Genomic DNA, 10,105 nt, shown 5'->3' on the forward strand with positions numbered 1-10,105 from the left:
CACTCAAACAGCTTTTAGTTCTGTAGGGAAGAGAGTGATTTAGTATAATGTATAATTTTTAAACCGTGAGAGATAAATTCTAAACAGGAAGGATTTGGCAAATTTATACGCCACTGTTTGTCCAATAAAAGTGAAAAAAAAAAACAACAAAAAAAAACAAGAAACTCTGCACTGCTTGTTTTAAAACAGTGTATTTGTTCCTATCTGTAAACCTTGCTCTCTTTAAAAAGGAGTGGTATGTTTCTCTCCTTCTGAGGCGCACTTTCTAGCTTAGGTTTCGGGCTGCTTAAGAGACCAACCTAGAAGGTGTGTGTGTAGGAAAGTGTGCTTTTTGCAAATGAAAGAGGGCGCAAGAACAGGGCGGTCCTGATGCTGTCCGACCTGTTCTTCCAGATGATTACAGGCATTTAACAGGCTAGTTCCTCTCATCCTAACAAAGCAGCAGTGATACCTTGAAGAGTGGACATCTCTGGCAGGGCTGCGAGGTGAGTCCCTATAGTATGTTGCCTTTACTTAAGGGATGGTGATTAAATCAGGATGATAAGATAAAAAAAGTGTACAATTATGTATAAAACTGGCCTGTAGTTTGGTTTAAATGGATGGAATTTATGGTAAATGCATCTATTTTAAAAGCTTCTTTTGTCGTTTTGGGTTAAATTATGCAGCTACGAGGCCTCACTTATTTTACACCAGGAATTTAATTTTCTAATTTGGAGGAATTAGAAAGATGTACTGTCTTCACTTGTAGCTCAAAACACGGATTTGGTCCACACACTCATTTGAGGTTTTCATTGTGGTCGTTTTCATTTTGCAGTTTCTGGTTAAAATCCGACTCTTCAGCTATCTTGTGTGCTGCGTTGCATCTTGGATTATGCTTTAATTTGTTTTGCTGTCAGGGTAACTAGTGACGGGGCAGATGACTCTGCAGATCAGACTCACACGCAGTGGCTTTCAAGTCAGAGTTGTTTTAGAAGACGTCCCCATTAACTGTGGTTAATGTCCCCACATTAACTGTGGTTAATGTGGGGACATTTGCCTTTATGTGTTTTGTGGATTTAGTAAATTCCTTTTCCTAATTTCTTGCAACTTCTGGTGGTTTGAAATGATAAGAAGCATAGGCTCCAGTAAATCCTACTCTATTTGAACATGTCATTGGAAATGAATGATGCCAATGCAGCTGAGGAGAAAATGAAAATCTCTAAAGCTGTAGCGATTATAACCATAGTTAATTTCTTCAATGTCTTTATATTTCATTCAGTTTATATCAGTTTAGATTCATGTTAGTCAAAGGAAAGTTTTTGTTTTTTAATGTTACAGAACTATGAATCAGCCTTGATTTTATTTTATTTTTTCATGTTTGAAATTTCTTTTGCAATGGCTACACTTGAGGCCTGGGCTGTTGTTGTTAATGCACCTTTGCAAGGAATCTGTGTTTACGTGTGAAAACACTGAGGCGTGGTTGGCAGAAGGGCTGCTTGTGTGTGTCAGCCAGAATGCATCTGAACCGACAGGTTTGGATGGACACATTCCCTTCATCAAATCAGGCTTGGATTCCTGTGTTTGGATTCCTGAAGCGTGAGACAGTCTGAACGTGGGTGTTTCTCTGTCAGCTTCTCAAAAAAAACCCACAAAGAATTAACTTAAGCAGGATGTAGTTACCTGAAATATCTGTAACTTGCTGGATTTTTACATTGTTTTTGGACCGATTGCCTTCAGAATCTCTATCAACTTGATGAAAATAAGTTCATCAACTTATTATGTGACTGATGAAGGTTGATGCAAACAGTGCAAACTGATTGTTTGCCTTCATCAGTCACTGGTAGCGGGTTCAAGATTTTCATAATTTCCATTTAACATGAAATAAGTTATAGCTCTAACTAAATTGTTAAACCAATACATAGCTCCTCCTGGTCATGTTCAACAGAGCTTCACACAGAAGCTCAGCAATTTTGGAATATAAAACCAGATTAGAAACTATGTTTTATAATCTAAGCAGCATGCTCAGATTTAAATGTTGACTAGAATAGATCTGAATTCAGCTTTTGTTGTTGTGCTTCTATGTCAGAGTTTATCCAACAAAGGTTTTTCTTTGCTTTCTTTTAAGGTGAGATTTCTTTGATTCTACTACATTTTGTCGTTCATTCCGTGACATGAGGGCATAAATACAAAAAATGGTAAGTAAAGAAATATATAATGATGATAAATATGTGGCTATAAACACGCCTCACTTTTTTTCCCCCCCTTACTGTTCACAGAGCGGGGAAAGCAAGAGTGCCAGCATTTCAGGAAGCCTGGCTCTGGATGGCTCCGCGGAAGGACTCTCCATTAAAGGGAATGCAGATAACACTATCGCTGCAAAAAGTGACATAAAAGCAGGTAAGCTACAGACTTGCAAACTAAAAGATAAATATTCTGTACAGTGTGTGTTTTACAAACTTAAAACTGTATCTCTAATCAGTTTCTTTACTCGTTGTTCCAGAGGACGATATTGTCGGAGCCACGATAAATCTAAGCAACCTTGATGAAAGTGATGTGCGTACCATCCTGGAGACCCTAAAGCCATATGAACACAATATGAAGGTTCTGACGAAAAAGGACCTGAGTGCTGGTGTTGGGCTTGACTCGTTTGGATTGGGTTTCAAAAACTCTACAGAGGTAAATATTAGTGTTTAGGAGCAAAGCAACCGGATTGATTCAGTTCTATCACCAAAAATAAAACTGAAATCAAAATAATTCTTTAGCACAGGTAGTACTGTAGTGTGTGGAGCCAATGCGTGACTAATAGTAAAGTTGAAATTTACTTTTTTTTTTTGGCAAGTCATATCTTAACCTAGGTTTTTTTTAATTGCCATTTTATAGGGGCTGTTAAAGTCAGATCTTTCACTGGATTCATCTGCTGACCTGCCAACGATTTCCTTCAACGGCCTTAGTGAAGGGCTGAATGCTGATCATGGAGTGGGTGGTAAAATAACTGGCCCCACTATCAACGGAGACCTCCCCAAACTCAGTTTTAATAATCCATCGGCCAATACTGGTGCTGCAGTCACAATGCCATCTGTAGGACTACCACGATCAGATATAGACGGCTCGCTTAAAACGCCTGATATCAGTGTGTCAGCTCCACAAGTCAAGATGCCAAATGCATCCTTGAAACTTGATAAACCAGATTTGAAATCAGGTGAATACCAGGCCCCAAACTTCAAGTTGCCAAGCTTAAAACTGACAAAAACAGAAATGGATGTTTCTGGTGACATGGATCTTCCATCTGTAAGTGGAAAGGTAGACGCACCAAATCTCAACTTATCAGCTCCAAAGTCAGGTTTTAGTGGAGGGCTAAATGTTGAACATGGAGTGGATGGTAGAATAACTGGCCCCACTATCAAAGGAGACCTCCCCAAACTCAACCTTAATAAGCCATCAGCCGATGTTGATGCTGCAGTCACAACGCCATCTATAGAACTACCAGGATCAGATGTAAAAACAGATATAGACGGCTTGCTTAAAACGCCTGTCAGTGTGTCAGCTCCACAAGTCAAGATGCCAAATGCATCCTTGAAAATTGATAAACCAGATTTGAAATCAGGTGAATACCAGGGCCCAAACTTCAAACTGCCAAAAACAGAAATGGATGTTTCTGGTGACATGGATCTTCCATCTGTAAGTGGAAAGGTAGATGCACCAAATCTCAATTTATCGACTCCAAAGTCACATTTTAAGAAGCCAAATTTGGAATTCAATGAGCCAAAAGGAAATTTGAATGACCCTGATCTAAAATTAGAATCCCCCAATGCTGATATTGAGGCACCTTCAGGCAAAATCAAATGGCCACATTTAAAATGGAAGAGCGCCAAAGTTAAAGGACCAGATACTGATCTAGATGCTGGAATTTCAATACCTGATGCCAATATGCCCACGGCAAAGGCTGATAGGGATTTAGATGTTGATATTGACTTTCCCAAAGCAGACATCAAAGGCCCTGAGGTAGATGTTGATTCCCCATCTGGTAAAATCAACTGGCCCCACACAAAGTGGAAGAAACCAAAATTTCATGGCTCAAAGGATAGTTTGGATATAGATGCAAATATTGATCCTGCAGATCTTGACCTTTCTCTTCCAAATGTGAAGGGGGAACTTGATCCCCCAGATGTTGATATGAACCTGCCAAAGGTGGATATTAAAGACAAAGACCTTGATGTGCAAACCCCAGACATTGATATTGATCCTCCATCTGGTAAAATCAACTGGCCTCATTTGAAATGGAAGAAACCCAAAGTTCAAGGCTTGGCAATAGATGGAGACCTAAACGCACCAGATGTAAATCTTGCATCTCCAAAAATCGAGGGTGACATTGATGCTCCCAAAGCTGAACTGAATCTCCACAAAGCTGACCTCACAGCTCCAGATGTTGATGCTCCCTCAGGAAAAATCAACTGGCCTCATCTGAAATGGAAAAAACATAAAGTTCATGGCCCAAAAGCTGAAGTGGACGGAGATTGGAATACACCAGATGTTAATCTCTCAACTTCAAAGATTGATGGTAAAATTAACTCACCAGACATTGATCTGAATTTACCTAAAGCTGATGTTGACATTGAGAAACCAGAGATGGACATTGATCCTCCATCTGGAAAGGTCAAATGGCCCACTTTTAAAAAGCCAAAGTGGTCACTCTCTCAACCGAAGGTAAATGGTCCTGATGTTGATTTAGATGCTGATCTCTCTGGTCCTGATCTTAATCTCTCAGCTCCCAAGATCGATGGTAACATTAACTCACCAGACATTGATCTGAATTTACCTAAAGCTGATGTTAACATTGAGAAACCAGAGATGGACATTGCTCCTCCATCTGGAAAGGTCAAATTTCCCACCTTTAAAAAACCAAAGTGGACAATCTCTCAACCAAAGGTAAATGGTCCTGATGTTGATTTAGATGCTGATCTCTCTGGCCCTGATCTTAATCTCTCAGCTCCTAAGATCGATGGTAAAATTAACTCACCAGACATTGATCTGAATTTACCTAAAGCTGATGTTAACATTGAGAAACCAGAGATGGACATTGCTCCTCCATCTGGAAAGGTCAAATTTCCCACCTTTAAAAAACCAAAGTGGACAATCTCTCAACCGAAGGTAAATGGTCCTGATGTTGATTTAGATGCTGATCTCTCTGGTCCTGATCTTAATCTCTCCGCTCCCAAGATTGATGGTAAAATTAACTCACCAGATGTTGATCTGAATTTACCTAAAGCTGATGTTGACATTAAGAAACCAGAGATGGACATTGCTCCTCCATCTGGAAAGGTCAAATTTCCCACCTTCAAAAAACCAAAGTGGACAATCTCTCAACCGAAGGTAAATGGTCCTGATGTTGATTTAGATGCTGATCTCTCTGGTCCTGATCTTAATCTCTCCGCTCCCAAGATTGATGGTAAAATTAACTCACCAGATGTTGATCTGAATTTACCTAAAGCTGATATTGACATTAAGAAACCAGAGATGGACATTGCTCCTCCATCTGGAAAGGTCAAATTTCCCACCTTCAAAAAACCAAAGTGGACAATCTCTCAACCGAAGGTAAATGGTCCTGATGTTGATTTAGATGCTGATCTCTCTAGTCCTGATCTTAATCTCTCCGCTCCCAAGATTGATGGTAAAATTAACTCACCAGATGTTGATCTGAATTTACCTAAAGCTGATGTTGATATTAAGAAACCAGAGATGGACATTGCTCCTCCATCTGGAAAGGTCAAATTTCCCACCTTCAAAAAACCAAAGTGGACAATCTCTCAACCAAAGGTAAATGGTCCTGATGTTGATTTAGATGCTGATCTCTCTGGCCCTGATCTTAATCTCTCAGCTCCTAAAATCGATGGTAAAATTAACTCACCAGACATTGATCTGAATTTACCTAAAGCTGACGTTGATATTAAGAAACCAGATATGGACATTGATCCTCCATCTGGAAAGTTCAAATGGCCCACCTTTAAAAAACCAAAGGGGACAATCTCTCAAACGAAGGTTAATGGTCCTGATTTTGATTTAGATGCTGATCTCTCTGGTCCTGATCTTAATCTCTCAGCTCCCAAGATCGATGGTAAAATTAACTCACCAGACATTGATCTGAATTTACCTAAAGCTGATGTTGATATTAAGAAACCAGAGATGGACATTGATTCTCCATCTGGAAAGTTCAAATGGCCCACCTTTAAAAAACCAAAGGGGACAATCTCTCAAACGAAGGTTAATGGTCCTGATTTTGATTTAGATGCTGATCTCTCTGGTCCTGATCTTAATCTCTCAGCTCCCAAGATCGATGGTAAAATTAACTCACCAGACATTGATCTGAATTTACCTAAAGCTGATGTTGATATTAAGAAACCAGAGATGGACATTGATTCTCCATCTGGAAAAATCAAAAGGCCCATTTTTAAAAAACCAAAGTGGACAGTTTCTCAACCGAAGGTAAATGGTCCTGATGTCGATTTGGATGCTGATCTCTCCGGTCCTGATCTTGATCTCTCAGTTCCCAAGATTGAAGGTGAAATACACACACCAAATCTGAATCTAGAGGCACCCAAAACACAACTGCAAAGCCAAAAGTTAGATCTCAATGCCAAGTTGCCAAACGCTGAACTGGAAGCGCCTGATGTCACAATAAAATCTCCAAATTTGGAGACCAACCCATCAAAACTAGCCCTTACAGCACCTGATGGACAGATCAAAACACCAGATCTAGAGTTAGATTCACGTCTCGGAGACTTTAAAATGCCTCATTACAAGGTCCCAGCACTTGATCTTTCAAGTCCAAATGCAGGAATTGAGGCACCCAAAGTTAACTTGAGCAGTCCTACAGCTGATGCCAGGATTTCTGTTCCTGCTGTGGAACTGAATGGACGAAAGGTGGAAGGACCCAAAGTTGACATTAACGCTCCAGATGTAGATGCCAATGTTGAGAAGTCCAGATTCCCACATATCAAAATACCAAAGTTGAGCTTTTTAGGGTCAAAGCTGAAACCTGGAGAGGTCAATGCAGGTGCAAGTGATGATAATGACGATGATGATGATGCTTCAGATATTGAAACTGATGTTCCTATATTCAGATTACATTCACTACCCAAATCAACCATTGAGGGCTTTGGTGATTTTTCTGATCCATTTGGCTTATCAAAACGTGACAATGAAGAACAGGACTTTGTTGTAAGGAAAGGGATAAAACTGCCAGTAAGTAATACAGCAACAGCAGCGGGCAAAATTGATCTTATGCAGATATTGAAATTGTCAAAGGAAAAACCCTTCAGTGTCTTACAAACGGAAGATGCTAATCTGAGACTTGCTGCTCCTAGTCTAGATGTCAGTGCCTCTGCAGAAGCAGAAGATTCCTCTCTAGGTACTTTAAAAATAGAAAAGCCTGGGTCTGTAGAGGGTTCAGCAGATGAAAATCAGAGACTATCCCAGAGTCTTGCCAATATGCTTTGTCTTGGCTCTGATGATTCCGATGCTGTCTGACTCTTAAAAACTAGGACTCAAATCTGAAATGCTGTCTGTACATACATGTACTTAAATCAAATTCACATCTGTTTGTATTATGGTAATAGAATCAATTTTTTTTAATGAGCTATGTTGATATTCCTGTTATTTATGCAAGCTTTTTTCTAAACTTTTTCATTTGAGTACATTTTACCTAGTAAACTGCATGTTATCAAAGTAAACAACAGAACTCTGAGTACGTTTTTTGCCATTTAACATTTTAAGATCAATTTGTAAATGTAATTGTTGTTGCTTAATAAATCACTGAAACATCCTCAAGTCTGATTCCTTTGTTTTAGGAGAACCAGATGGTTTATTTTCAAAGAGCTACAATGGACAGATAGAGTACTTGCAGTTTAATTTTGTTTCTAGAAATCTCAGCTGTTAAAATTAGTATGTTGATGTGAATTTCATTGAAATATAAACTTATAATCATTTAATGAGATTAGAAACCTTGCTGAGTTGTACAATCTCTTTTTCAAAAGGGATTTGGCAAATTAAAAGCTAGACTTTATTACAAAGTACCAACTTTATTTGCCTAAGCTCATTATTTGCCAAAGTTACTTGGGGGAGAACCAAATATTTTAGCTATCTGAAATAATCTGTTCCCCCTCCATAACATGGGAACAAATTAATTTACCGGCAAGTATTTAACTGTGTTTAATCCTCTCTTCATCAACAACAAATCCTGTGAATTTGGTAACACTTTCTGCTTATTTGCTAAAGTTACTTGGGTAAGTAAGTTGACCTCCAAAAAGCAGGGCCAGCCCAAGCCTCCATGGGGCCCTAAGCGAAATTTGGTTTTGGGGCCCTCTAGTTCTGCAAACAAATTAGACTGGCTGCAATCAGCAGTCCGATCATTAGATCATTCAGCTATAAACTTATTGCATCTCAGGCAGTGCTGTTTACATTATTTACATGTTTGTATGTGTAGGACACATTTATTGGCCAACTGATTTATTGACCAGTTGATTTCTGGGTGCCAATTTCCTTAATTTTGGGGGATCGTGATTGGCCGATACATATATCTAAAGCCCATCTTATCCCCTAATCTTATCTTTGTCAGCAAAGGTTTATAAATCAGCCTCTGATCTCTTCTGCTCTGCAGTGATAGGTTTTACTGACAGACTGGACCACCAAGTCAGGTCTACAAATTTACAGTTAACAATATTCACCCCACTGTTGCCAACTCAGTGACTTTCTTGCTATATTTACTGACATATCAGCCAAAATCAAAATCGGCAGGTCGGGCTTTTTAAAGATCAGTAACTAGGGATCGGCCAGAAAACTGCAATCCGTGCAGCCCTACACACATATTTATGACATTCTTTGATTAAATTAATTTCTCTTAAGTGTAACTCCAATAGCTAAAATTTTTATTTATACCAGGTGAGTCTTTTTCCCCTGGAATGTGGACTGGCACTAGTACCGGGTTGATTCTGAGCCTTCAAATGATTTTAACAGAAGTTTCACATAACTTAGAAGTTGATGTAAAAATAATGTTTGTTTTAGCCACAAAATGATTATTCTCAGCAACAAACGACATATCCCCAACTACAGCATAGAGTAGCTAATCGATGTAGCAGCTATGTAGCCTAACGTAAAAACATTTTGCCAGACAATGTCAAACATTGAGAAGTTTTAATTACTGTTATCAAACGTTATCAAACACGGCATTTTGAAGCCAAAAATACCTCAGAAATATGAGAATAAACTCATTTAAAGTTAAAACTCAGTTTCACACAAACAAAGACGCTAGGATAAATGTTTGGCTGTCGAACTGGACGATATCAAGCTAATTTTCTATTGGCAGCTTTACAAATCTTTTACATTACATTGCCAAGGCACATTAAAACAAACCTTTATCTTGGCTTTTTTCTAATCTTCCTCTTTCTTTTCTCCTTCCCAAAACAATGTTTTTGAGACATTGTTTTGCTTACTTAAATTCTGACCGGAGCTTTGGACGTTTGGATGCTCTGTATGCTGCACGGCAGCTCATATTACCGGCGAAGGGTGCGGTACCTACCGCGGCCACCAGCTGCCCCCGAAGAGCAATTTATTTTTGTTTCTTTTTATCAATAAAATAATCTCTACATACATGATCAAATATTATTGTAAAAACAAATCACTTCACAGTGAAATTGTGTGTCTTTGATATTATGACATAGAAATTATTACAAAAAATAAATCAGCTCCACTGAGGGGGCCCTTAGTGGCCCTGGGGCCCTAAGTGGCTGCTTAGTTTGCTAATGCCTGGTTCGGCCCTGCCAAAGAGAGTTGAACAGGGGAATATATTATTTCAGGCACCTGAAATATTTGGTTCCCCCCTCATAATTTTGGCAAATAAAGAACAAATGATACCAAATTCACAGGATTTATTGTTGGTGATGAGAAGATTAGACATGCTGGTAAATTAATTTGTTTCTGTGTTATGGAGGGGGAACAGATTATTTCAGGCAGCTTGAAATATTTGGTTTCTTCCTCATAACTTTGGGAAATAAAGAGCCAATGTTACCAATTCTACAAAACGATGGCCAAACACAGATTATCCACCCATGAAATATAGACTCAACAATTGCTT

At 38.9% G+C, this 10,105-nt stretch overlaps 1 protein-coding gene across 1 annotated transcript; it reads left to right on the forward strand.

Moving 5' to 3' along the window:
- The first annotated feature begins 467 nt into the window (after positions 1-467).
- LOC103476563 (uncharacterized) lies at positions 468-7,798 on the forward strand. Its single transcript, XM_081616384.1, has 5 exons — positions 468-485; positions 2,104-2,174; positions 2,256-2,376; positions 2,480-2,655; positions 2,860-7,798. Exons 2-5 carry the CDS (start codon positions 2,172-2,174, stop codon positions 7,501-7,503), a joined length of 4,944 nt encoding a protein of 1,647 aa, XP_081472510.1. The 5' UTR covers positions 468-485; positions 2,104-2,171; the 3' UTR covers positions 7,504-7,798.
- The last annotated feature ends 2,307 nt before the right edge of the window (positions 7,799-10,105 follow it).

This window comes from Poecilia reticulata, chromosome 15 (assembly GCF_904066995.2).
Source record: "Poecilia reticulata chromosome 15, P_reticulata-male-v2, whole genome shotgun sequence".
In the NCBI taxonomy this organism is placed as follows: domain Eukaryota; kingdom Metazoa; phylum Chordata; class Actinopteri; order Cyprinodontiformes; family Poeciliidae; genus Poecilia; species Poecilia reticulata.

Bases quoted from the DNA above. Each gene is read 5' to 3' on its own strand.
- LOC103476563 (XM_081616384.1), top strand. The intron at 2,377-2,479 runs GTAAGCTACAGA...TCGTTGTTCCAG, and splicing joins AAAAAGTGACATAAAAGCAG to AGGACGATATTGTCGGAGCC. The intron at 2,656-2,859 runs GTAAATATTAGT...GCCATTTTATAG, and splicing joins GTTTCAAAAACTCTACAGAG to GGGCTGTTAAAGTCAGATCT.